Source organism: Lodderomyces elongisporus, chromosome 5 (assembly GCF_030384665.1).
Source record: "Lodderomyces elongisporus chromosome 5, complete sequence".
NCBI classification, from domain to species: domain Eukaryota; kingdom Fungi; phylum Ascomycota; class Pichiomycetes; order Serinales; family Debaryomycetaceae; genus Lodderomyces; species Lodderomyces elongisporus.
In genome coordinates, this window is record NC_083677.1 from 1254955 (window position 1) to 1282675 (window position 27721).

Below are 27721 nucleotides of genomic sequence, written 5' to 3' on the forward strand. Positions count from 1 at the left end.
TTATTGTTCTGTTATAAGGCGTAAAAAAGATAATAATAAAAAAAAAAATAGAACATACAAAGAAAAATATATAAGAAAAAATAAAATAAATAAAATAAAAAAAAAAAAGAAATTCACGAAAAGCGAAATTTGCAGGAAATTCGCAGGACGCTAAAATTTGATATAAAAGAGGTCCTAAAATCTCTCAAAGACCATTAGTCAATATCCATCAGTTTCTTTTACTTATTGATATCTCGTATACCACAACAACATACAAAGATCGCCATATTTGTGCTTTAACAATAATGAAGTTTTTCCAATCGGATTACGAATTCAACTACCCCTGGGACCAAGTCACTGCAGCTAACTGGCAGAAATATCCCAATGAGCTCTCCACACATGTCATTTCAGTCGATATTTTGAACCGGTCCGTAGTTGATAACCATATACTACGAACTGAGAGATTGATTGGATGTAAACAGTCAATTCCTAAATGGCTTTCTTTTGTTGTTGGAGGTGCGTCAATTAGTTATGTGCGGGAAGTTTCCGAAATTGACTTGAACAACAAATCATTAGTGATGAAGTCAATGAACCTCACCATGAACCACTTGTTATTGGTGAAGGAGACCGTGATTTACAAACCAGACTTGCAATTACCTGAACACAAGACCACATTCAATCAAAGTGCTGAGATCACGGCGTTTGCCTCCATCACCAAGCTCTGTGACAAATTGGAGGATTGGTCAATCGAAAGGTTTGGCCAAAATGCCTCCAAGGGCAAACTAGCTTTTGATGGTGTTTTGAACAACCTCACAAAGAAATGGGAAGAGACTGGTGTTTTCAAGTAGATCTTGAGAACTGGACTAGCAACCCCAATAATAACACGGATCTTTTGCAACTTTGATACTGTCGATTATCAGCATACAGCATTCGCTATTTAATTTTCAATTTCCAATTTCCAATTTCCAATTACCCTTATATTATATCATATTATACATATATATATGCATATACGTATTTGTATATGTATATGTAAATGTATCTATATATATATAAAGATACTTATATATTGGCATAAACGACAGGACATTGAGTAACTACTTGGCTTTCCTGTTCATTGTTATCTTTTTTATTTGGTATTTCAACTTTCAATTCAACTTTGTTTTCACATTCACCAACATATTGGTTCTGCATAGCATGTATATAACATTATTTATTTAAGATAGATTTTATTGCATATTATATTGGATATTTATACTGAAAACTATATCACAGTAATAGTAGCCCGTTTCTCTATTTTTGAAATAACAAACATAACCCCATTATTCCCTTCTTTTTTTTTTTACCTTCATTTAACTACTAATGTGTGTAAAAATCGGCTCGCAACATAGAGATCCAACGCTATTCAATAAAAAGACATTTGGTGACATCGTACAATCTCTGAAATGTATTCACTACACATTTATTATTTTCCTTGTATATATATATATATATATATATATGTATGTATGTATGTATGTATCCTTGCCGGTAGAGTGAGGAAGGAATTTAAGCTGCGGTAGTTACCGCAGCTGCAGAGTCCAATTTGGTCTTGACGGTTGGTGGAATCATCCAGTATGGAGACCAAACACCTGCACTAGAACAAATGGAAGAAGCCAATGAAGTAGCAGTTTGGACTGGGGTGCCTTTACAGTTATTGGCAATACAGTTTCCAATGGGTCCGGCAAATTGAGGCATAACACACAAACATCCAGTGTCCCAGTATGGGCATGGAGTTGAACCGGTATCTTGATTCATACATGGCTTAGCACACTCTGGCAATTGGTCATAGATTCTATCAGCAAACCCATTGATTGAAGCTGTTTTGGGGACAGCGGGGTAAGTCGACCAGTTTGTACCATCGGTAGCGTCCGCATTTGGTGGTGCGGTAACAGTTGGAGCAGCTGATATAACTGAGGCTAAAGCGGCAATTGACAAAATTGAGGATATCTTCATATTTTCTTACTTGTTGTTGTTGTTGTTGTTGTTGTTGTTGTTCTGGAAGCTTTTGAAATAACTACTGAATAAACTCAAGGTCGATATTACCCCTCTTTATATAGTTGTTCTTTCCCTGTCATTCTCATTTATACTATTTTGACCTTTATCCTTGCCTCTAAATTTTGTTTCCGTGTTCTTTTTTAATTCTGCGATCTAAAAGTGGTTAGCACCAAGGTAATATGGTCTAGTCCGAAATAGGAATACAAGTTTGAAGTCGGACTCTAGCCAATGGAACAAGACCAACTAGTTTTGAAAACAAAACAAAAAACACTGCTTTAGATTTCTCGGCATCAACAACACTAATAAACAGACAAACAATCAAACATTAAACAAACAAACAAACCTACTCAAGGTTTGACGCACTCGCGCCCTCAACGGTTAAATATAGCCTAGCCCCTTGCTTATATTACTTTCTCATACTACTTTTTACTCAACCACCACTTTTCTTTTGATGCCAAATAAAGTTTTAGTAAATTTCTCTGCGAATATACATTTATCGATGTTACATTCAATACAATAAAGTTGCAAAAAAAACCAACAAAAAAGAAAAGAAACAAAAGAAAAGAAAAGGAAAAAAAAGAACGAAAAAAAAATGCCAACGGTGATACCGGTCACACCCCTATCGCCTCCCCCGCAAATTTCTCCCAAATAATACTCCATCCATGAACCCAACCAACTAGAGAACCAATCAAGGGTTGTGTCTGCAGCAAAACTCGTAGTTATAGACAATGCATTCATACCTGTAGACTTTTTGATTGGCTCAATTATACAATTATACAATTATACAATTATACAGTTTCAAATACTCTATAGATAAAAAAAAAATCTTAGTCTTTATAAAAACGAAATAGCAACCTATTGTATCAGATAATAAGGAGAAACAAAATAGAGGGTGAAATAAAGCGAACGGAGGAATAAAGGGAAGGGATACTGATGAGGGAGGATGGGTTTATCGGTTGCAAAATTGCAATTGTAAATATGCTCCACTACACTGGTACTGTAAACTTCGATTATGTAATCTAATAGAAAAGAAAGCAAAATTGTGGTAACCCTATTTTTATAATATACACGTGACTAAATAGAAATGGAGTACAATTTGTGCTCTTCTAATTTCTCACGCACACAGTCTTCGTGTGTGCTCCCTCTCTCACCTCTGAATTTTTTCGCGCTACTGGAGGCGAGGAGAGAATTGCGAAACCTTTGCAAGAGAGATCTTTCTGATATTTTTCTACATTTTTCGAAAACAAGTCATTCTTGGTACGAACGAAGCACCCTTTCTGCAGACAAGCCAAGATGCAAATTTTCGTCAAAACCCTTACGGGAAAGACCATCACTTTAGAGGTCGAATCATCCGACACTATCGACAATGTTAAATCTAAGATTCAAGACAAAGAAGGAATTCCACCAGACCAACAAAGATTGATCTTTGCTGGTAAGCAATTGGAGGATGGAAGAACCCTTTCAGACTACAACATCCAAAAGGAGTCCACCTTGCACTTGGTCCTAAGATTGAGAGGTGGTGGTAAGAAGAGAAAGAAGAAGGTCTACACCACCCCAAAGAAGATCAAGCACAAGCACAGAAAGCACAAGTTGGCTGTCTTGACCTACTACAAAGTCGACAACGACGGTAACGTTGAGAGATTGAGAAGAGAATGTCCAGCTCCAACCTGTGGTGCCGGTATTTTCATGGCTAACATGAAGGACAGACAATACTGTGGTAAATGTCACTTGACCTTGAGAGCTAACTAAGTTACGTTATGTTCAATTAGTTTAGTTTAGGTTTGGTTAGGTCAAAATCTCATGTATAGGTAAATTTTAAAGGAACATCCTTATTTTTTCAGAAATTTCAAAGAAGAGAAGAAAATAAAACAAAACAAAGCAAAGCAGTATAAAACGGAAGCAACTAAAGTAGACGTTTTACCAAGTGCTTGGCATGTGTAGAGATTTTGTTCCATTGGATACACTCTAGCGTGCTGTGAGGTTATACTACGGCTTTAGAGTGGAAGTTCTTTTCGTATCCTCTGATGTCCTATACTTGTCTATTCTCTATTTCTCTTCCCCTTGCTTACTTCTTCCCTCTTCCCTTCTCCCTTTTCCCTTTTCCCTCTTCCCTCTTCCCTCTTCCCTCTTCCCTCTTCCCTCTTCCCTCTTCCCTCTTCCCTCTTCCCTCTTCCCTCTTCCCTCTTCCCTCTTCCCTCTTCCCTCTTCCCTCTTCCCTTCTCCCTCTTTATCAAGCTAACACTTTAGAATATATTGTGGAGAGCGAGGGAGATTGTGTTTCATGTGAGGGGAAGATGAAGAATGGGAATGAGACTGAGAATTAGCGTGAAAGAATATGTATGTGTGTTTTGCTTTTGCGTCACTTTTTGTCAATACAACATGCGCTACGATCCATGATTACTTTCTACCAATATACGATAACCAGTAACTTACAGATAGATTAATCCAACTCCATTCACCGCTGTTCATTAACCAGTAAATTTACCTTCAATCTCTCACTCCCCATAATGAGTACAAAGTTTTCTTTGTATGAAAGCAATCCCGATGTCGACAAGTACGTCAACGAAGGACTGGTGTCAATCAACCAATTTGTTGAGAATATAAGTAAAGACCACCACTTAAAAGGTGCCGAGATCAACAAACAAGCCTACCTCGACCCAAAGCCATATATCAGGTCGTTTGAGAGCAATTTGCGAGAATTGAATCAGTTGAGTGCTGATGCCAAGACTCAAGAGTCTAAGAGTGAAATTGAAGTGGATAATTTCGAATTGAGACATTCTGAGAATGTCATTGGACTAAGTCAACAGATTGCGGAGACGACGGATAAGTTCAATTATTTGGATAAGCAAATATCAGAAGTCTCGAGCAAGATCAATCCCTTGGGTGTCACTATGGATAAGATTTCATCATCAAGGGATAAATCGCAGGAGATTATATTCCTCATTAGGGCATACCATGGATTCTATACAAAGGGTGAGTACCCTCATCTTGACACTTTGAAAATCAGTGCTAAAGTTGAAGACAATGTCAAATGTGCAAAGTCGGTGAAAGAGTTGATGAAACTAGCGAGTAGAATAAGTGACGAAGCACTTCCAAAGACTCTCAAGTGTTTAAAAGACGTTGAGGCGTATGGCAAAAATATGGAAAATGAGCTTTTGCACAATTTTGAAACCCTTTTGCAAGGAGATGAAAGTACTGATGGTAATGTTGATATCAAGAGAATGAACACCATTGCAACAGTGTTGTTTGTCTACAATGATGGAGTAAACTTGATTGAGACATTTGTGAGCAAAAATGCAATTAACAATAGCTTGGATGAAGGAATATTTGACAATGTTGGCGTGACAAGTAGCGACACTCAAGAATTGGAGTCAAGGTTGCGAGAGTTTTATCTCAATGTCAAGTTTGAAATCAAGTCGAAAGCACGTATCAGTAAAAAGATTTTTAATGATCCTGATATGGTTTTGATTATGGTTGTACAAAGACTATACGATGGTGTTATCAAGGACCAGGTTTCGAGAGTATTGGCAAGAGCTCGTGAAGTTGGTACTTTGTGTTATTTAAAGACTATAGGGGTGTTGAAGAAAGTGATATTTGAGTTTACTCATGAGATTAAGGACTACTTAGTGACAGAGGATTTCAATAAGGATGGAAATCTATTAGCTGCAATGGACCAGGCATATACGCATCTCTTTCTGGAGTTTATTCGCGATGATGTACTTCTTACCGAAGAGTATAGGAATATTGAAGAGACCATTGATTCGACACTCCGGAGATTTGATCCCGTGGCTTTTTCATACCAGTCAAAGTATGAGACGATTAATACAGCACCTTCTTCGGAAGATGAACATATTGCATTTGCCAATGAGAGAAAGAAATTGGCACAGTTTAAGCAATATGTGAAAACCAAGATTGGTGAAAAAAGACAGGACGAACGTGGTATTTCGAAATTAGAACTTGAGGAGGACGAGCTTGCTGCAATTGAGGTTATTGAGACACTTATTAAAACGGTTGCTGAGTCTATAGGGCGTATGTTGGAGGTATTACCACTGCGTGTTCCCGAGCATGCAGTATCTGCATTAACAATATTGATTTCCAATTTTGACAAACTCTCGGTGCGCGAGGAGGTACAATTACAAAGTCTGGATTTCTTTTTAAGTCTTTACTCGATCCAATTCAAAAAGGAGCTTTTATTTTGTTTGTCTACATCAGCAAAAAAGATTATATTCCCGTGTTTGGGTAGTCTGCCCGTGGCGAAAAGCAAAGCCAAAACTTTGATCAACGATTTTGTCAAGAGACATGAAGAGAGCATTAATTTGCTCTTGAAAAAGACCATTGAGTACTCACTCACGCAAATACAAGGCTTGTTGAACAAGCAAAAGAAGAAAGATTTTGTATGTGATAAGATCGAGGAGGACACCGAAGCGTGCGAGTTGGTGAGTGGGTTCCTTGAAGAAATGTACGCAAATGTCAGCATGGCATTGAGTGGTTCTAATTTGGAGACTTTTTTGGTTGCAATTGGGCATGGACTCTTACAGCAGTTGCTTGAGCATTATAAGAAATTTGCGGTCAACTCTATTGGAGGTGTTGTGCTAACAAGAGATGTGATCCAGTATCAAAGTCGAGTTGATGAGTGGAACATTCCACTGTTGTCGGAAAAGTTTCAAATTTTGAAGGAAATTGGCAATTTGTTTACAGTGCAATCGGATTTGGTCAACTCGTTGGTCACAGAGGGGCAATTATCGCAAATGAAACCATACACTGTGAGGCAGTATATCAGTAAACGAACCGATTTCAATCCTAGCTATGCTGATCGATTCTTTAAATTTAGGTAAAGTTTATAGATGGAAAGTGAAATAAACAAGAAATATATTAATTAATGAAAAATGACAAATAATAAATTGGAACTGGGAACTGGGAACTGGGAACTGGGAAATACAAAGTGTGCCATCACCTTGTTTCACTTTAAGTTTCTGTTGTTTGTTGGCTTGCATATGTGTAGGAGAGCCTTTTTCGTCTGATTTATCCGGTTCATCTCCTTTTCATTTATCAAACGCTTTAGTTCTCAATGATGGAATTTGATTGATGGTCATTCCTGGAATCAATCCCTAATTCTGATTTTCCACCATTGTTAATCATGTTGGGTAGAATAGTCGAGTCCTTGAACTTTTTCAAATCTGATTTGAAACTCTCATGTAATGCCAAGTCCATCCACTGTTTTTTTTGCCTTGCTGTCATGCGACTTTTGAAGTTGGATGATATTTCATGAGAGTCTGTGCCCATGAGTCCAGCATCTCCATCTTCAGTATTGTTTAAAAAGTCTGCTCCACTGCCACTACCATCACCAACGCCACCATTGGCTGAAGTGATGCCGTTTGCTTGAGCTGGTATATCCACGTCATCATATTGAAGTGGCTCATTCTGCCATGATTCCATAAACTGGACCTGATTCTGATGTGTAAAATGGATATAGGAGTATGATCCGTCTCTCATTTCCTAAATGCAAAATGTTTGTGTGTGTGTGTGTGTTGATCAATATGTGTTTGATTTGTGTCTAGTTTGTGCGCAGTTTGCTGGTCTATATATCAAATATACTGATTCTGTTCTAACTACCGAAATCGAGCTTTTCAAATGTACTCAGAAATCAACTGATCACAAGCGGGGGGAAGGGGAAAGGGATCTTTCTTGTTTATATAAAAGTTGTAATATAAAAAAAGAAAAAAAATGAAATAGTCAATCAATCAATATTGTTCCTTTGGTTTTTTTTTTAAGATATTGAAAAGAGATACTGACAAAACTAGTACTAGAAATTAGAAAGCAGAGAGTGTTTGGCTTCCTTTGAAGTGCAATAATAACTGGCATACAAAGACATATTCTTTTCTTTTCCTTCTTTACTTTTTTACTTTTTTTTCTCTTATATTATTTTTTTTTTCTTTACTCTTCTTCGTGTTTTTTGAATTATTTATAAATCATTGTTGTTGAAATTATAAAAGCTACAAATGAAAACTATCACAAATTTATTCGGCAAGACCAATGACACCACATGCTGGTCTAGCACCTGCGTGACCTGTAGTCTTGGAGTCTTCGAAACCACCTTTACCGTAATCATCGGTACCAGCGTGGACGACAACAGATCTACCGAGGACTGAGTCTTTACCAATCAATTTGATAAGCAAGTCTTGCTTGGTACCTTTGGCAACACCCTTGGAGTCGGTTGAGATATTACCCAAGTCACCGACGTGTCTCTCGTCATCTTCTGGTGCACCGTGTGTTTTGCTGAATGGGTTAAAGTGAGGACCAGCAGAGGTACAACCGTTGGTGTTGTCACCAAAGGCGTGGACGTGGAAACCTCTCAATGCGTTTGGGTCGTTACCTTCAATTTCCCATGAGATGGTGGTTGGCTCGGATTCTGAAGCTTGTTCAAACTTGACAACTCCGCTAACGGAGGAATCACCTCTAACGACTGCGACTGTAATTTATAAATGTTAGTAATTGAAAGAAAAGAAAAAAGCAAACAAAGAAAGAAAGACAAAAACAAATCGGGCCTTGAACAAAATGTAGACACAATTGTGGATATACTAAAAGGCGGCTCAGGTGTTGGATTTGGTGTTGGTTTTGATGTTGGTTTTGGTGTTGGTTTTGGTGTGAGTGCTTCGTTGGAAAATTCAAAAAACAAAAAGAAAAAGGAAATATCTAAAATAGTGGTTTCTTTTGTTGATTTAACGATATAATGACTGTGGCGTTAAATTGAATTGCATTGAATTGAAGTAAATTGAAGTAAATTGAATTGTATTAAATTGAATTGAAATGAAAAGTAGGGAAAATCTTGCGAATGCCAACAATGAGCCAAGTGTGTTTGAGTCAATTGGATATCAATTGGCCTTTGCTTTTGGTTCAATTGTGTTGTTACATACCTGCTTTGACCATTGTAATGTTATAAATTTGTTAATTGATGATGGAAATGTATGGAGAAAAGCAAAAAGGAAATATTGGCTGTGGAAAATCAAAGATGGAAAAGTTGTGGTTTATTTAAATAAACAAACCCTCTCTTTTTTTCCCTCCTTTCTCCTTTCTCTCCCCCCTCTCTCGTTCTCTATTCCCCCCAACTCAATCCAAGTGATGTAATAATGTGTGATTGTGTGTGTGACTAAGAGTAAATTGTATGTGGTCGTGTATTGTGGTGAATTAGTAATACAAGGTAGACGACACCCACGCTCATACCCCTTCCGAAATATCTCTCTCTCTTCCTCTCCGCAAACGGAAAAAATGGCTCTATTGCTCAGTTTCATATTCTGGAAGAATAGCAAACTAAGCAAGGGCTAAACAAACACCACCTAGTTGACCCTTACTATTACTTCTTGCAATTGCTCTGGTAATTGCTCTGGTAATTGCTTTTGCAACTTGCAACTAGCTTTTCCTGTTGTTCCGTACTTTTCTAACTTTTCCACATTATTTTTATTCTCCACAATTATTAAATTTTTTTGTTATTGCACGTGATTATTTCGTTCACCAAATGCAGTAGAGTAGTAGTAGTAGTAGTAGTAGTAGTAGTATTGGTACTTGGTAGTTGTGGTCAACTATGCTAATCCATACTCTTGATCACTCATAAAGTCCAAACTATCTCCAAAAACCAATTGAAAATAAATTGAAAATAAATTAAAAAAAAAAAAGAAAATAAGAAGTAAGGCGGAAACAAACGAGATAACAATATATTTTGAAGAATAACCGAAATACCAGGTGAACCAGAAGTTCAACATCGTGTAGTCATTAGACTGCAATTAATCTTTGATTGAAAAGAAAGCTGGAGCATTATATAATCATGTAAGTAGGACGGAGATCAGGATCCAACGCTGTGACTTTTTTCTTTTCTGAAGTTCTTGTTGTTGTTGTTATTATTATTATTTTCGAAACAAATTGAAAGAGTGGTTGAGAGTTGCGAGAGAGAGAGAGAGAGAGAGAGAGAGAGAGATGTACTTGTTTATATACTATCATTGCTCTGGTCATGTCCAATACTGTGTTAGTGGGTATGGCATATAACCCTTCTTCTTCTCCTTCTTCACTAGAAGTGTTGTTACTTTTGTTTTTTCAAGTGTGAACCTTGCTAGTTACAAAACTTTACTTCACAAATACATTGAAAAGGGGGAGAAAATGAAACAGAGAGAACGAGATAAAGAGAGAAAGTTTCTCTTTGTCGTTAATGGAAACAACATATTTGCTCAGAGTATATTTTCATTTATTACATTTGCACACTTACACACACACTTACACACTTACACACTTACACACTTACATACACAACCACCATTTCTCCACGCCTCCATCTCTCCACCCATCTCTCCCTCTCCAACTCTCCTTCCACCGCTGCTTAAATGTAAGTCGAAAACTATATACAGCTTAACACAAATACAGGTAAACGTCTTTTCAGTTTAAAAGATAACTGATGTGTTCCTTCTAGTGCATCTTCCTCATCAATGTCTCTCTATTTTCATTTTCTTTTTATTTTCGTTTCCTCGTTATAATACACTTGGTTACTAGATATGATATTTACTTTTGGTCACGTGATTTGCTTTCCATTCACAAACACACATAATATATATATGTATATGTATATGTATATGTATATGTATATGTCAACTCACGCTTTTCGTCTTCTGAAAACGTTATAAACTAGTTTCAGCAACTTTTGATTAACTGGAAGAAAGAAATCTAACAAGAATTTAGAAGGAGAAACAAAGAAAAAGAAATAAAAAAAGGTAACAAAGAAATAAAGAATACACTTTTTTTCGTTTAACTGGATGTATATTAGATCAGTCTTCACCAGCAGCAGCAATCAAGTCTAAAAACTTTTCCTTTGAGACATCATTCATCAACTCCTCCCTCTTTGCCTGGCCCACCTTCTCCTTTGACACCTCTACATTCGTCCTCACTTGTGTCGCCAATATAGCATTGAATAACCTCACAACACCCTTTTGAGCAATCTTCTTCATCTGTTTTTCCTTATCCAAAATCAGTCGCACCTGCAGAGGATCTTCTCCCTCACCAACCACCGGTAAAAGCTGTTTCACTCTATGTTTATCCTTAAATTGCTTCTTCTCTGCAAGCAACGCCTTCTTCGCTTTAAGCTCCAACTTTTCACTCTCAAGCTTCTTCAACGTGGTTTTGTTCCTCGCTAGTATAGGCTCTTTCCTGTCATAAGCTTTCAATTTGGAGTTGATGATCGAGTTGAATGCATTGGCAAATGACTCAGACCCATCATCTCTATTCTTCTTTTGCTTCTTCTTCAATGGAAACTCGTCGTCGTCCTCTTCCGCTTCCAATTCTTCTTCTTCGTCTTCATCTTCATCACCACTAGAAACATCTGCAACGTCTACTTCATCATCTTCATCCAATTCCGATAATTCTTCTTCCTCTTCTTCTTCTTCTTCTTCTTCTTTTTCTTCTTCTTCTTCAGAATCTATCTGTTCCCCATCTTGAGATGATTCATCCTCCGATGAGCTCGGGCTGCTCAAATCTTTGCTTACTGCAACCTTGGCTTTATTTTGCACAGCCGCTTTACTAGGCTTCAAACTGCTTTTCTTTACTTTGACACCTTGTGGCATTTGTATTACTATGTATTGTATATTGAACTAACTGTTAGATTTCAATACTGGTATATATCTTAAATATTCGTTTCAACGGAATGCTACAGAAATACCTTTAGAGTCCTTTTGGAATTTCTCGAATCTCATCACACGTTTTTGCTGTTTTACAATTTTGTGTTTTATTTAAATAAATAAAATAAAAGTTAAACAATAAAAAATAAAAAATAAAAAATAAAGGTGCGGGTAACGAAGAAAGGAGGGATCGCTCTTTGTGGAACTTTGATTTTCGAAACATCTTTAAAACATAAACAAACCTCTTTGAAACTAAGAATTGGACCTTGGTATTTGCAAAACACTGGCCCTTTTCTCTTGTTTTTTTTTCTCTTGAATAAAAAGAAGAAAAAAAAGAAAGCAAAAGAAAGGAATAGAATAGAATAGAAAATAATGACTGTGTTTGATATTGCTAATAAGGAAAATGAAAATAAGGCTGTCAATAAACGCAAATCAGTGCAAATGGAGTATGCTCGACCGCAAAGCCATTTAAGGTTTTCTAATCATTCACATTCACCACCTCCATCTAAAGCTCAACCTGGACTTCCACAGCTATCTACTAGATTTGTATCTACATCTGCTCCCACATCGAACCCTTTGTCAAAGATGCGGAAAACTACATCCACCAACAAAAACTTGCTGCGGCCCATATCAGAACTGCATAGACTACGTCAACTCATCTACGAGAAACAATTGGAGTTGGATAGTTTAAATACCGAGCTGGTTACACTAACCACACAAACAGAGACACAACTCTTGCATAACTTTACCATCGAAAATGAATATATGACTTTTGAAAGAGAATTAAGCAAGCTTAAAAGCAATATAGAAAGTCTCCGAGATTATGAGCAAATTTCATTGAGCGAAGTGCGCAAGAAATTTGATATCAAAAGTCAGGAAATGATGATTCGGCATCAGAAACGACTCCATGCACGAAAAGAAAGCATAGCTCTGCAGATTGAAAAAATTATGGCGGAAAAACAGGAAAAATATGATAATGAGATTGATGAGCTCAACAAGAAATTAGTGGATTTGAATGAAGAAAAAGATCTATTGCAACAAAGTTACCAACAGAATGTAGCATTCTTCAAAGAACAAAAATTAATGGAAACTGATAAAATGGAGACAACTTTGCAGAAAGAGCTTCAACTGAACGAGTCAAGTATGGAACAAATTGAACAATCTATTTTGGATCTACAAAAACAGACAAATGTATTAACTGAAATGGATATCCCAAAACTAGAAAAGGATCTTGGTCGATACCAGTCACTATTGGCACAATTGAGCACCAAAAACAGTGACAAAGAAAAAGAGTTGCAAGATTTCCAAACTCAGATATCTGCAAATAAAGCACGCATAACCTCGCTTAAGCAAACGTCGGTGTTGAGGGCTGAAGAATCTGAGCGTATGCAATTTGAAATCAAAAGGATGCAAGAAGAACTAATCGACCAAGACTTTAAGCGTCGAATCTTGCATTCTCAGCTTCAAGAACTCAAAGGGAATATTCGTGTTTTCTGTCGAATAAGAGCAGTAAGCCCGGGATCATCGTTGATCCAATTTGACTTGCCCGATGATGATGATGATGATGATGATGGCGGTGATGATGACGGTGATAATGGCGGTGATGGTATCAAAAGCAATACCAATACCAATACCAATGTCAACATCAACATCAACGACGAAGGCAAACAGGAGTTAACCATGACCAAGAACAATATTGGGATTTCAAACACAAGCAGCACCTTTAAATTCCAATTTGACAAGATTTTCTCCATGTCTCAGAGTAATGAGGCCATCTTCGAAGAGTTTTCGCAACTTATACAATGCTGCATCGATGGCCAAAATGTCTGCGTGTTTGCATATGGCCAAACAGGGTCTGGAAAGACCTATACAATGTCAACGCCTCAGACTGGAATGATTCCACTTTCAATAGCCAAGATATTCAACGACATCGATGAGTTCCAACAACACCATCAGCAATGGAGGTATAAAGTGTCGGGCAGGTTCATAGAGATTTATAATGAAAACATTGTTGATTTGTTAAATCCTCGACCTGGGCACAAGCATGAGATCAAGCACGATGATGATAGTTGCAAGACGAGCATCAGTGATGTCACCACTATACCAATCACTTCGCCGGAGCAAGCTAACTCGGTATTAGAGCAAGTCAACGAGAGAAGAAGAACTGCAGCAACGAAATCCAACGACAAATCATCGCGATCACACTCTATTTTTATACTTGATGTTCATGGGATCAATGTTTCTAGTAACATCAAGACGTATGGAACATTGAACTTGATTGATTTGGCTGGCTCCGAACGTATTAATGTTTCGCAAGTTGAAGGAGAGCGGTTGAAGGAGACACAGGCGATCAACAAGTCTTTATCTTCGCTAGGGGACGTTATCTCCTCGATCAACTCATCCCAGGCTTTGCATATTCCCTACAGAAACTCCAAGTTGACATATTTGCTAAAACATAGTCTTGGAGGCAACTCCAAGACGCTAATGTTTGTTAATGTATCGCCGTTGCAATCTGATTTCAACGAAACGCTCAATTCGCTTAGATTTGCTACAAAAGTGAATAACACCAAACTTAAAAAATGAGGCGGCAATAGTAGCAAAGAAATAAAAAAAAGAAAAACTCCCCACAAAGAAATGAGATGGTGCAGAGGAAGGGCGGGGGGAAGGGTAGATCAATACAATCGTAGTATTGAATATTAATTTTAAATACATCATCATCCTTGCCTCGTCGTCGTCGTCGTCGTAGTAGTCGTTTAATTATTTATTTACTTATTTCTTTCTTTCTTTCTTTCTTTCTTCTAACGCGTGTGCGGCTTTGCCTTAGAGATAAGGTACGAGAAGACAGAGCAAATCAGAGCAAATCAGAGCAAATTAGAGCAAATCAGAGCAAACCAGAGCAAATCAGAGCAAATTAGAGCAAATCAGAATGAATCGTTTGAAATTTGGCTTTTTCTCTTCCACTTTGGGTTTTTCTTTATAATCTTTCTTTTGCTCTTTCCCGCATTGACTTACCTTGACTTGCTCTGGCTTAACTTGACTTGACTTGACTTGACTTGCCCTTTTGCAATTTCCATTCCTTTTTTTTTCTCAAAATGAACTTCCTTGTAGCTTGCCATTAGCAACGATTGCTAGGTTGCTTCTCTGTCTCCACTTGCCACTTTTATTTCTCTTCTCCTCTTTCTCCCTCCACCACCACTTACATTCCCTTTATTCATCGTCTTTCTTTTTCTTTTTCTTTGGCTTTTGCTTTTGCTTTTGCTTTTTCTTCTTATTATTATTATTTTTTTTCCAATTCAAGCAAGGTTACTTCTTTTCCACACAAGTGCTTTGGTACGATGTGCGTTTAGTTGTCCCCAATATCTTGATATAGTTTCTTTATACTATTGTGTCAGAGTATTATCGGATAAATCTACCCGTATTTCCGAACTTGATTTGTTTTCTGTATTTTTAATTTATTTTTTTTTTTTCTCTTTCGAATAGTCCCTTTGTAATGAAAAATTATTAGTTAAGCAAGATAGCTCCGCCTTATCGCTCCCGCTTTCCTTTCTCTTGCCAAATGTTTTTCTCCGAATAACGGAAATTACAGAAGAGAAGAAAAGGAGCAGTATTGATAAGAAGAAAAAACGCTGCCACAACATTTCTACAATGCACGTGCTCTTCAACTTTTTCCTTCTTCGTTCCCAGTTCCCAACGCTGTCCTTCTCTTTGGTTCTTGTGTGTGTGTGTGTGTTTTGCTGGTGCTGATAATTCAAGGGTTAGCAAGCACTCTAAACTCCGTCTATTACTTTAGATCATTCAAGCTTAGTGCAAGTATTGAGGGTGAAAATAAAAAATAAAAAATAAAAAAGAACAAAATAAAAGAATGGTTATAATTTCCATCATCGGCACTAGTAGTATCATTCGTAAGGAATTGCTTATTAATCCTTACCACTTATTATGAGTAAAGAGAAGGACAATAACGACAACAACGACGACGACGACAATAACGACAACAACAACAGTAATAAAAAAATAAAAAATAAAAAATAAAAAATAAAAAAATAGAGCTAATAAACAAATGACTGAGCAAAAAAAAAAAAAAAAAAAGAAAAAGAAAAAAAAACAGTTTTAGGCTGACAGACAGCTAAACAGTCAAGTAAGACCACACAAACAGACAAGAGATTTCAAATGCAAAAGAAATTTCAACTAAGATTCATCTGACATATTACAGAGATTCCAACTACACCAGATATACTGAGATAAAGATACATATATTTAAACACACAAATATATATATATATTCTGACCAAGTATCCAGATCGTGCAAAACAATGTCCTTTGTCTAATCACCTTTTGCTAGAGCCATTTTTTTTTCCTCGTGTAGATTAGAAGTTGAAAGATAGTCTTTTTCTTTTTTTTTTTTTTTGCTTCAACATACAGAATATCAGCATTTCCCTTTCTTTCTTTTGGTGGTGGTTCAAGGACAAGTCCAGCACCTACATAAACATTCTACAGAAGGTGTGGCGTTGCAATTTATTACGACAGAAACGCGTTTAATTACCAAATCATTACATATTTTTTAAAAAAAAAATCAAAAAAGAATAGAAAGCGAGTCAATAGCTTTGATTAGCCAAACAATTAGCTCATAGGAGACCTATAGCCAAAGCTTAAAGCACAAGGGTTTATAGAACAGCAACCAGATCACCATCACCATCATTTACTATTGAGGGTTCGCACCAGCACGTCTAAATTCTGTTGATTTTCTTTTCGCCTCCCCCCCTCCTCTGTATTGTTGCTGGGGACACCACTTTTTTACATAACAAGACTTATTACTCATGACTAGTCCATTTCAATCACCTACAAAAGAAGAGATTGGTGATGATGTAGCAGGGTTGCTTCTCACCAAGGAAGACTCTACAGTGTCACTAGCAGTTGCAGGAGAGAACCCCGAAACCACACACAAATCTATCGGCCATAGTATCAATCGACCTCATAGCTCTTCATCCACTGCATCAGACAATTTCACAACGGCTTTTGTACAAAGCTCCTTGAATTCAATCACAAACACGCTACGGTTGGAAAACGAAGCCGTGAACAATCTATACAACCAATACCAGACAGATGAGTTCTCAATAACCAATTTACTCGACTCCATTGCCCTCATGTTCAAAACATACCAACGGAAAGGTAAGATTATTATTTGCGGTATAGGAAAATCTCACAAGTTGGCAACAAAGCTAACCGCGACTTTGAACTCGCTCAGCATCTCAAGTTGCAATTTGCACCCATCAGAAGCATTGCATGGCGATTTGGGGATGATCAATGAGTCGCTTGATTGCTTGATAATGCTAACCTCGTCGGGGAATACCCCCGAGCTTCTCAATTTGTTGCCGCACTTGTCAACAGACCTTCCTATCATCTTGCTCACGTGCAACAAAGTCTCGAAGCTTTCGAAAAGTGGACGCATTCGCAGTCTAATATATGCAGAGCTACTGCCCATGCACAATGAAGAAGCAATACATGGCTTACCAGCACCAACAGTGTCAACCACGTTGTCGTTGATTTTAGCAGATTCAGTGATTTTAGCGTTGTCTGAATTGATTGAAAACGATTTGTTCAAAAGAAGAAAGTTGTTTGGGTTGAAACACCCCGGTGGTTCAATCGGACTGAGCTTGAACAAGGGCGGTGGCGGCGGCGGCAGCAGCAGCAGCAGCAGCAGCAGCAGCAACAACAACAATAACAGCCGAGCTAATGGAAACGCTGCTGGTGAAGAGACAAACACTAAATTTGATACCAACGCTGCTTCAACTTCTTTGTCGTCCTTCCCACAATCCGAAATTAGTAGTGCCACATCACTACTCAGTCTCAAAGTCGACAGGTTTGCAAAAGTAGTTGAGGCGTTTGTGGGCTCAAACACTGAATCAAACCAAACTTCAATCTTTTCTGAAAACATGCACGAAGAGGAATTGGAAATGTATGCGCCTCCTAAGTCACCATTATCAGAAGGCAGTAGTGCGGCGAGTGCTTCAGGTACTGGTACTGGTACTGGTGCTGGTGCTGGTACTGGTGCTGGTACTGGTACTGGTGCTGGTGCTGGTGCTGGTACTCTTGGCGGAGTAGAAACATGCAAATTGGTTACTCACGACCAAATCTTGAATGTTGGTGAGTTTGATATCCTTCAATGGATGGCCCTTTATGATACCTTAAAAATCCAAGGCTCACCATTGCAAGTGAAGTTTACACAAATTAAGGAATTCTATAGAGAATACTGTGCAAATCGACTGAGTGAGTTGACGAAAACCTCACTTATTGAACGTGCAGAACATATAAATCATTGGAACACATTCAAGTGGAATTTACTACGATCCTTTAAATAATACTGATTTTTTTTCTGGGTAAGATATATTTTATTTTTTTAAAAAAAAAAAAAAAGAAAAACAAATTTGAAAATGAAAATAACTTATTGTATAACGATGACGGGTATAAAATGTTTTCAGTCAACTAACATGTAGACCTCAACTTCGCTAAAAGGCTTTGGTAACGAGAGGCGGGGGGGGGGGGGGGGGGCAAAAGACCTAGTAAGCTTATCATCGTCAATGTTTTTTTGCTTTTTTTTGCTACATTTTTTCAAAAAAAAATTAAAATAAAAAACAGAAATGATAAGAAAAAAAAAGTGAGTTCAAAACGGAGTTGAAAAGGCCCTTTTCTTTTATCAACCGTGATATACGAAGACGATTTTCGTGCTTACTAATAAAGCTAATCTTACAAAGAAAAAATGATTGTCTAAAATATAAAATAGAAACAAATAGGGTCAATTATAAAGTGTCTTGCAAAAGGCACTCACGTTTTATATACAATGTTATTTAGATTTTCAAATTTCTTTTTCGTTTTCATTTTCTTCTTTTCTTCTTTTCTTCTTTTCTAATTTTCTAATTTTCTAATTTTGGAATAAAGTAGCGTCAATTAGACAAAAAAAATTAAAAAAAAAAAAGGAGGACTCTTACAACGAAACAAGTCCCTCCTCATCAGTTCTGGTCAAAAGCGGTTTCTGCCATCATGATCATCTTCTCCACACTCGCCAAATGCTTGCCTCCAAAATTGTTCATATCGGACAATTGTTTCAAGTACTGTCTCAACTTCAACACCAACTGTTTCTTTTCGGGGTAGTTTGAGTCCAAAACCTCAACCAACTTCTGAATGACATAATTTGCATATTGATCTTTCATCATAAGTGCCAATGGTGAGTCGTCGCTAACTTCAACGTTTTCTCCTCCATTATCTTTGCTATTCTTGATATCGTCTTCCGCTTCATTGCCCAACATCACCTCGTGCAATATACGTTTTCTTTGCTGTACATCACCATGCTTTATGCATTTTTCGATAACATTAGAAGCAAACTTGTGTTTGGAAAAAGTCACCACATTGCCCAATACTATAGTCAAAACCTCTTCTTTCTCCGCTGGAGTTCCCTGCTCCAATATATGCTGAATCACGTAATTTCCATACTGGTCCTGAATAAGATAATATATATATTTGTTCAACTCTTGCATAATCATCTTTTGGTCCTCCTTGTTTGAATACTCGAGCAATCTTTGGACAACTCTACAACCATATGAGTGTGTACTGAGGTGGTAGATTTGATTCTCCAAGCTTGTGAGAATAAACCTAATCTTGTCAAAGGGGTGGATTTTCTCGATCGATTTCTGAATCACATGGTTACCATTTTGGTCCTTAGAACAGATTAAAATATAATCACGCAACTCTTTGATAATCTTCATCTGATCATCGACATCTTCTAAGGATTCAAGCGCTCTCTGGACAACACGACATCCATACATTTGCAATGAAAGCTCATAGATATGGCCAACCATATGGCTCAACAAAATCAGTTTTTGGATCTTGGAACCGTGTTCAAAGTACTTTTGAATAACGTAGTTTCCAAAAACATCCGTCATTAAATCATAGGTAATGTCTCGAATCTCATTGAAGATCACTTCCTTCTCTTCTTCGGATGCAGTGGGTAGCTTCTGCTGGATAAAACGTGAACCATGTTGGTCCTTCGTAAATTCAACAGCGTGTCCAAAGATATCACGCAAAGTGTAGTCCTTATTCTTTGTGTTTGAACGAACCTCTTCCAATAATGGTGAGCGGTATATATGAGAGCCCCCACCGCTGCCATTACCACCATTACCACCATTACCACTACCTGCGTTTTTACCCTTGGCATTTTTCTTCTTTTGCGGATGACCATTACCATTATTACCGCTTGCATTTTTCAGGTCCCTTGGTGGAGCCGAAGATGACTTGGGTGGGGGAGACAACTTGTGCGAGGAATGGTGTGACAGTTTGTGATGTGGTAATCCGTTGTGGCGCTCTATTGTGGGCATTCCCATTGCTGCTTCCTGAGGCGAAACACTCTTGAGATTATCGGGACTCATCATACCTGGGGAATGTTGATACATTGCAAATGGATGGAATGGAGGGAACATGAATGCCGCAGGCGAATATTGTCTATTTATAAGACCAACGCCAATGGGACCGGCACCATTTTGATATTCATCTTTCCCTTCCTCGGGTTTAGGCAAGCCATTCTTCAGTGTAGAGCTTGTCTTGGCATTGGGATTTTCATTCTGTCTTGTTTCCTCTTCATTTGTTTTGGTACTCTTTTTCTCGGTTTCCTCCCTTTCCTTATCTTCGGAAGATACTGATGTTGCGCCTTGTTCAGAATCGTTTATAATTGGTGGAGGAGGTGGTGGTGGAATTGGTGCTAATGGAAATGGAAAAAAGTTTCCATACATCATATGGTACATATTTGGATCCATAAACTGTGGTGGAGGTGGGGAGGGAACCATAAACGGAGGTGGTGGTGGAGGCGCAGCGTGAGAATGAGATCCATTTATAGGTGGCATCTGTTGCTGTTGTTGTTGTTGTTGCTGTTGCTGTTGCTGTTGTGGTTGCTGATTTTGCATGTGGCCGTAAAAGGACTGAGGTGGGACCATGGGTGGTTGGAGCTGGGGGCTAGGTTCTGTAGACTTTATAGTACCATCCAAAAAGTAGTTGGCTGTGTTATTTGCTGGAGTAAACGAAGTCACAGTAGCAGGGTTCCAGAATGTTTGAGGAATGTGGCTGGTGGTAGATTGACCAGTTGAAGTCTTGTTACTTTCATGCACATTGAAATTTGTGTTCAAGTCTGAGTTGACTGAGACTGCTGCGCTATTCTGAATTGGTGAGCTGTTGTTGTTGTTGTTGTTGTTGTTGTTGTTGTTGTTGTTATTGCCGCTGCTACTGCTGCTACTGCTGCTGCTGCTGTTACCAATGTTGTTACTGTTACCAATGTTGTTACTGCTGACGCTACTGCTATTGTTGCTATTGTTGCTATTGTAGGTGTCAATTTTATCACTAATTGATTGGTGTCTAGAAGATCTTGGCACTGGCATATTCAAATTCTCATTTAATGATCCACTTGCTCTTGAACCGCCAACACCCATGCTCAAAAAGGGCTTATTGAATTCGCCACCTGTATTGCCTGAAGATAACGATAAGCTGCCTAGTTCGATTTCTCTTGTTGCATCTGCTACACTCGAAAACTTTTGCAAGAAGCTCTCCTGTGGTGGGTGTCTGCTAGCGATACCGCCGCTGATGGATGCAGTACCAAAATTCAATCTCTGCGAGTTGTTTCCAGCTGCATTGTTTGAAGAAGACGAAAAGTTGAATCTGGAGGGGTTGCTGTTGAAATTGATGTTGCCTCCCACCGGTGCGGTAATGGCAGATAGAGCGCCTCTTTTAAAGTTGATAAACGAGTCATCAATGTCGCTGCCATCATTGAATGAGAGTCTTCTGTCGCACAAGTTCGTAGGTAATTGGTCTATAGGGTCAGAGTCTGCTAAGAACTTGGCAATATCTGGGTCGACCTGGTCTAATACCGATTTGAACTGACTCGTTGACTGGTTCTTATTTGATGAGAGCGATAGGTTCGCTTGGATTGGTGAAGAATGGCTACTTGACCAAATAGTCTCTGTAGGCATTTCCAAATGAAATTTATTAGACCAAAAAGGCTCAACTCTGAATGTGCTGGATAGGTAAAAAAAATGTGGGCTTGAAAAATGTGTTCTCCTCTTCTCTCTTCTCTCTTTGTCTTTCTCTGTCTATCTATCTATCTATCTATCTATCTAGCTAGTTAGTTCTTTGTTGTTTGTTTATTTATTTCTTTCTTTTTTTGTTTTCTTCCTTTATATATAAGTCTATGTATATATAAAACGTGCACAAGCTAATGGACTTGGGTATTGATGAAGCTTGCTCCTAAAACTTGGTCTATTTACAATGGAGTCAAAGTGTCTTTGATGAGGTATATACAGTTGTTTTGTGCTTGTAGTTGCAGTTGTTTCTACTGGTCAAACAGATTTGATGATTGATTGATACCTCGTATGTCAAAGTTGGAATTTATAAATAATGATACAGATCCAAGATTGTGCAAGACAAACAAAAAGTAGATCCTGTATGTGTAGTTGTATGGTTTCTTTAGGCTTGGGTTTGAAGATTATTTACAGGGATCGGTGTATGTGTGGGTGTTTGTGTATGTGTGGGTGTTTGTGTATGTGTGGGTGTTTGTGTATATACAAGTATATGTTACTTGGTGGTCTCAGTTGATGTAGGTGTATAGTGAAGAAATGAAGTTGTTTGGTCTCTGTACGAAAGGCTCTCCTAACTTTCTGGCTTCTTTACACAGTTGCAGTTTTGCCTTTGTCTTTTATTGCCAATTGTTTTGTTTCGGTTTTTTTTTGCGCATGGGTAAAGAAAAAGAAAAAATAAAAATAAAAAATAAAATAAAAAAAATAAATTAATTAATAAATTATTTACCAAATTGCAGATTACAACTGTGCTTCTTTATTATTACGATTATTACTATTAATACTATGCGCTCTCTCCCTTTTAATCTCAACATCATCCTCTGTCTGACAAGAAATAGTAATACACGTACTAGCACTTGAAGTACTGGAGTGGTTGTAAGTAAAGACCAGTTCCAACTACTATTGCATTACAGGTTTTATAGTGGGGAATCTATGTGTTCTGCTTGGGCGTGCGAAGCAAAACGTTTTCTTTTTTGTTTTTTTTTTATGTCTGGTTATGGGAAAAAAAAAAAAAAAAAGAAAAAAAGAAAAAGAAAAAAGAAAAAGAAAAAGAAAAAGAAAAAGGGTCAGAGCCACACAATGCTACAGTTTAAATCCTCGACCAGATTCTTCCTTTTTTTTTCACTGAAATCATGAATAAATGTGACTTTTTCTAAGCAGAAATGTTGAAACAAAGCAAAGTCAAGGTAGAAACAGCAAAGCTTAGTAGTTGAAGATTATTGATTTAAAAGACTGTTTTGCATATTTTTCTCACTACTAACTTTCTTTTTTTAAACAATTCTAGGTGGATCTACTCTATGGGCTAATTTTGTTTCCAATTTTTTTTTTATTTTTTTTTTTTTTTTACTTGAAAATAATACCAAAATCTCACTAATCGCCTTATATTGTAATTTCATATACTTACTCAGTCTGAGACTTTTCTTTACTAATGTACACTGTTCAGAACCACACTGAGGGATATATATGGCTACAAGTATATATGACTGTTTAAATGAATATAGAGTGCTAGATAGGAAGAGTCATTTATCACTCACATCATCTTTCCACCTTCCAAACCATATACAAAGAAACAGATCTATGCCACATGGAAATACCTGGCTGGTAGCATTCAGCTAAATGATTATATAATCACTCTCACATATACATACATTTATTTATATGTATATTTTATATATATTTTATATATATTTTTTTTATATATATATATATATATATATATTTTTTTTGTCATTTTTACCAAAACCTTCACATGTTGTATACGCAAATGCCCCTTCTGTTTAGTTCCCATAATATAGTGAATTTTCTCTACAGTGAATTTGCCAGCTTCCCACCCCTTACTCAGTCCATTTATATCAACATTGGTTTCTGTTTGGCATTCTCTTTGTCATAACCTTCACCTCCCCTTCTCCTCCCCTTCTCCTACCCTCAATGGCTAAATCGGCTGCAGAAACATCAAAGAGGTTGATGAACCTACTTTACAACCAAACGGCATCTCAGATCTCAATAACAAGCTCCAGTCCTCGCATTTTGAAACAGCTAAATACAGATACTGAGACCAATAAAGGAAAAGATAGAGGGATAGGTAAAGACGAATATAGCAGCACTTCTTTACTAGATGACCCAACTGCGTTTGCCCTTGGGATCAATAACTATAACAATAACTATAACAATAACAATAACAATAACAACAATAAAGAACATTTTCCTCCTACACCAAGCAGCTTTGCCCATCTTCGGAAAACTCCGGCAAAGCAAGCGCTAGTCAACTGCTGGCCCAAATACCAATCCAACATTCTATCGTTCAGATGTCCCAATCTGTTTGTAACAAAGCAAGACTTTCAAAACATACTTCCAAGGGAAAGATACCAATCATATGACATTAATCCAAAAAGTGCGTTTGAAGTGATAAAAAGACGAGAAGGTGAATTGCTAACGTTTTGCAACGAATACTTCCTTGTATTCAAAAACCAAATCAGTGCATGTGTGTATATAATGGAGACATCAAATAAACTAATCAACGGAGTTCCTCTAAAGCTCAACTTTGAACCGTTGGAAACCATCACTCAACAATTGGTTCCTGAAAAGCTTCGACGATCTAATTATGAAGAATTAATCAAGGAGACTACCTTGTCAAAGACTTCTTTCTTCCAACTGACGGAAAATGATTATGAATTCCCAAACTATAAACCCATTTTGAATATTCTTGATATCGAAAGACGCGAAAGATCAGTTTTAGTGCATAATTGGCCCTTTGGGTTAATGCCACAAACTTTCCATGATTATTTCAGAAATTACAACTTGGACCCAAAAGAACCAAAAACCGTTGTACATTCAGATATATCTAAGGAAATCAACTCCGTGATTCTAACCTTCTCCAAAAAGCGAGACGCCCTAAGATTTACACGCAACTTTCATGGCAAACACTGGCTGATTTTACAGGATTATTCAATTACAAACGAAAAAGTGTTTTCACAACCTATTCTTTGTGAGGATATCTAGGCGAACAAGATAAACCAGATGAACCAGAAGTTTTTACATTAACTAATAACAGACATGTAAGTAAAGCCTTATAGGAAAGGAAACACAGAAATTTCAAAAAAAAAAAATTAAAAAAATTAAAAAAATTAAAAGATTTACAAATTTACAAATTTACAAATTTACAGATTTACAGATTTGTTTTAAAAATTTAAATTCATGAGTGTCAAACAATGTGTAAGTTTTTGTTATTCATTTACTACTTCTACACTCAATTCTTCAAAATTATGAAAGTTCCAAGGTTTTCCAGCTTACTCTAATGAGCTTCCATCGGTGCTTTTGTTGCACAACTGTATCGTCAATATCACTACTGTTTATAGTTCCTGAGCTATCCTTAATGATCATGTATTTTTCTACTAATTGCTTAACTGGCCAAAGTATAACCACCGTATCGGAATCTAGCCACCCAAGTGTTCCTTTATCCAATACGGTTTCATTCGGATGGTATTTGCCAGTATTGACACTGCAGCAACTCCAAGTGCTTTTGAAGTATTGAGGAACGATGCGCGATGGGATTCTCGAGATATATCTGCTGAGTACATGTTCTTTGTTATTTTGCATTGGAGAATCAGAGTTGCCATGTGAATGTTGAACAGCCAGTGTCTTATGTGTACCATATGTAGCTTGGTCGGCACCATTTGCAAATTGGTCATCCAAAGAGTATATGTGCAATGTGTATTTGTCTGATATGACTGCCAATTTGTTACCATCAGGACTGAACTCCATCGATGTAATCTCTGCCTTGTCTAAGCCACGTCTGAATTCATATAACAAGTTTGTTGTCTCGGTTGAGTGGATTCGAATAATTGTACCGGTGATAGACGCACTTGCCACCATTGTACCGAGATTGTTGAGACATATATTGTGAATAGCTGATTTATGGGCTCGAATGATAGTGACAGTCGGAGGTACCAGAGTACTAACAGCAGCAGCAGCAACAACAGCTGGAATAGAAGTGGAAGTGGAAGAGTTTGATGATGCTTTTGATGGGGACAACAATGGTGCTTGTTGTTGTTGTTGTTGTTGTTGTTGTTGTTGTTGTTGTTGTTGTTGTTGTTGTTGTTGTTGTTGTTGTTGTGGTGGTGGTGGTGGTGTTGGTGGCACTGACAGTGACAATTGTTGTACATATAAATTGTTGTTCTTTACAGATGTATTGGAATCATCAGTTTGATTGTTCAAAACAACAATTTGTATTTGGCCCGTTGCTTTCCCTGGAAATGCCACTGTAGTACTATTGTGAACCACAACCCCCAGAGCAGTACTTTTCGTGTACTGAGCATTGAAGCGGTTTCCACCAGCACTTGTTGTGACTAGACTTGCCAACCCCTGCTCATTTTGAGGATGTGTTTTATATGTGTATAGTTTCTTTAATGGTGTTGTAAACTCGTATATGTACAATTCATCAACCAATACTACAATAATCTTGGTTCTTGATAAGAGAACATTGAGTATTGGGTTTGCGAATGCTTCTTGTAAGCTGATTTTTCTCTTTAGATCGTCCCATATGATCAACATATTTGGTGGAAATCGTGCATGAACACCCCCTCCAATGAGTGCAAGGTAATTTGTTCTGTATAACATGGTTACATGTCCAATTGATGACCCGTAATCACCGAATTCAGCTATTGGCTCGCGTTTAATTTGAGAGCCAATCCTGTTCTTATCTGACCCTGGATCTTCTGTTTGTACATCTCCACCTTCACCACCACTACCATAGTTGACCTTATTAATACCTTTAGCAGTATCACCAAGGGTGCTACCGATACGAGAACTTTTATTTTGTCGCAGCTCCACTGTTGTTGATTTAGACGAATTCGATGCTAATGAAGATGAAGAACGCGGTGGGTATAAAGGGTGTTGTGACAGATTGGCCAGACGAATGCTATTGGTAAAGTCCCGTTTTACCTTTAATTCCAAAGGATCTGTGTTGTAAACTAAGAATCCATGCTCATGACCCACAGCAAAGCATCCACAATCTTGATTGAAATTCATGCAATGTATTTTGTCGAGAGTATTCTTGTTTCTCATGCTTGACATCGGAACGGCGACGGCAGAGCTATGCTAAAGTTTACGAAGGTTTCTTGCAAATGCTGAATTGCCAAACTTATAAATTGTTGAATTTTTATGGTATCAAAACGGAATAATGCGTTGGTGAATGAAGGTGCAGTGAATGAAATAGATTGAGTTGGATAATTTTTGGATACCGAGAGCTTATTGTACGGAGATAGGCTTTATGAAAGAAGTACCGCCTGAGGCATATTTTTAGTACTTTACCTCAAAACTTTAATACCACAAAAAAAAAAAAAATGGGAGGTATGCACCAAAGTAGCAGTTTTTCTTGGACTGCTGTTTACATGAAAGATGGTGTTGAGCAAAAGGGAGTGGTTTTGACGATGACACATACACTAACGTTGTTGTTATTGTTTTTACTATTAATGTTAATGTTGACAAAGATAAAAGTATGGATGATGTCATTCCAGAAAATACGACCCTTCTGAATCACGTGATACAGTTGTTTGTCGTAGTGTTTATACTCACTCTCACTTTTACATATTTATCACATATATTACACGTACGACATGTACCACACTGACCACACTTACCATACTTACCATATATACCATACTTACCATACTTGCCACACAGAGTGAAAATGTGGCTAATGAGGTATCTATTGCTTAAAACCTACTTGAAAAGACAGCTTAAAGTATATATGAAATCCTTGCCATTAGTATTTAGAATGGATGGTACAACACATGTACTATGTAAGGAATGCGCGTAATCTTAGTCAGCAGTTAGACAGCAATAACATTTGGTAGCAATTATACGAACAATAATAATTTTTGTTCCTCACTTCTACTAATCACTGACTAATCTTAACTACTGGTGCTTCTAAATGACTAGTAGAGA

At 37.5% G+C, this 27721-nt stretch overlaps 11 protein-coding genes across 11 annotated transcripts; 5 read left to right on the top strand and 6 right to left on the bottom strand. All coding sequences in view use genetic code 12, as the record gives it.

Annotated features, from left to right (window-relative positions):
• Positions 1 to 284: 284 nt before the first annotated feature.
• UPS2 (Phospholipid metabolism protein) lies at positions 285 to 827 on the top strand (the record flags this gene model as incomplete). Its single annotated transcript, XM_001524583.1, has 1 exon — positions 285 to 827. The coding sequence occupies one exon, from the start codon at positions 285 to 287 to the stop codon at positions 825 to 827; it is 543 nt and encodes a 180-aa protein (XP_001524633.1).
• A 700-nt stretch (positions 828 to 1527) lies between these two features.
• RBT5 (GPI-anchored hemophore rbt5) lies at positions 1528 to 1974 on the bottom strand (the record flags this gene model as incomplete). Its single annotated transcript, XM_001524584.1, has 1 exon — positions 1528 to 1974. One exon carries the CDS (start codon positions 1972 to 1974, stop codon positions 1528 to 1530), a length of 447 nt encoding a protein of 148 aa, XP_001524634.1.
• Positions 1975 to 4523: 2549 nt separating this feature from the next.
• On the top strand, positions 4524 to 6851 carry SEC10 (Exocyst complex component 5; the record flags this gene model as incomplete). Its single annotated transcript, XM_001524586.2, has 1 exon — positions 4524 to 6851. One exon carries the CDS (start codon positions 4524 to 4526, stop codon positions 6849 to 6851), a length of 2328 nt encoding a protein of 775 aa, XP_001524636.2.
• Positions 6852 to 7074: 223 nt separating this feature from the next.
• Positions 7075 to 7509, bottom strand: PVL30_004328 (uncharacterized protein; the record flags this gene model as incomplete). Its single annotated transcript, XM_001524587.2, has 1 exon — positions 7075 to 7509. One exon carries the CDS (start codon positions 7507 to 7509, stop codon positions 7075 to 7077), a length of 435 nt encoding a protein of 144 aa, XP_001524637.2.
• Positions 7510 to 8033: 524 nt separating this feature from the next.
• On the bottom strand, positions 8034 to 8943 carry SOD1 (Superoxide dismutase [Cu-Zn]; the record flags this gene model as incomplete). Its single annotated transcript, XM_061119538.1, has 2 exons — positions 8034 to 8485; positions 8931 to 8943. 2 exons carry the CDS (start codon positions 8941 to 8943, stop codon positions 8034 to 8036), a joined length of 465 nt encoding a protein of 154 aa, XP_060975521.1.
• A 1880-nt stretch (positions 8944 to 10823) lies between these two features.
• On the bottom strand, positions 10824 to 11615 carry RRP15 (pre-60S ribosomal particles component; the record flags this gene model as incomplete). Its single annotated transcript, XM_001524588.2, has 1 exon — positions 10824 to 11615. One exon carries the CDS (start codon positions 11613 to 11615, stop codon positions 10824 to 10826), a length of 792 nt encoding a protein of 263 aa, XP_001524638.2.
• A 426-nt stretch (positions 11616 to 12041) lies between these two features.
• KAR3 (kinesin-like nuclear fusion protein) lies at positions 12042 to 14252 on the top strand (the record flags this gene model as incomplete). Its single annotated transcript, XM_001524589.2, has 1 exon — positions 12042 to 14252. The coding sequence occupies one exon, from the start codon at positions 12042 to 12044 to the stop codon at positions 14250 to 14252; it is 2211 nt and encodes a 736-aa protein (XP_001524639.2).
• A 2231-nt stretch (positions 14253 to 16483) lies between these two features.
• Positions 16484 to 18025, top strand: PVL30_004332 (uncharacterized protein; the record flags this gene model as incomplete). Its single annotated transcript, XM_001524590.2, has 1 exon — positions 16484 to 18025. The coding sequence occupies one exon, from the start codon at positions 16484 to 16486 to the stop codon at positions 18023 to 18025; it is 1542 nt and encodes a 513-aa protein (XP_001524640.2).
• Positions 18026 to 18673: 648 nt separating this feature from the next.
• Positions 18674 to 21673, bottom strand: PUF3 (mRNA binding protein puf3; the record flags this gene model as incomplete). Its single annotated transcript, XM_001524592.2, has 1 exon — positions 18674 to 21673. One exon carries the CDS (start codon positions 21671 to 21673, stop codon positions 18674 to 18676), a length of 3000 nt encoding a protein of 999 aa, XP_001524642.2.
• Positions 21674 to 23704: 2031 nt separating this feature from the next.
• Positions 23705 to 24775, top strand: PVL30_004334 (uncharacterized protein; the record flags this gene model as incomplete). Its single annotated transcript, XM_001524593.1, has 1 exon — positions 23705 to 24775. One exon carries the CDS (start codon positions 23705 to 23707, stop codon positions 24773 to 24775), a length of 1071 nt encoding a protein of 356 aa, XP_001524643.2.
• A 261-nt stretch (positions 24776 to 25036) lies between these two features.
• Positions 25037 to 26839, bottom strand: HSV2 (Phosphatidylinositol 3,5-bisphosphate-binding protein; the record flags this gene model as incomplete). The annotated part of the gene is made up of 1 exon (XM_001524594.2): positions 25037 to 26839. One exon carries the CDS (start codon positions 26837 to 26839, stop codon positions 25037 to 25039), a length of 1803 nt encoding a protein of 600 aa, XP_001524644.2.
• Positions 26840 to 27721: the final 882 nt, after the last annotated feature.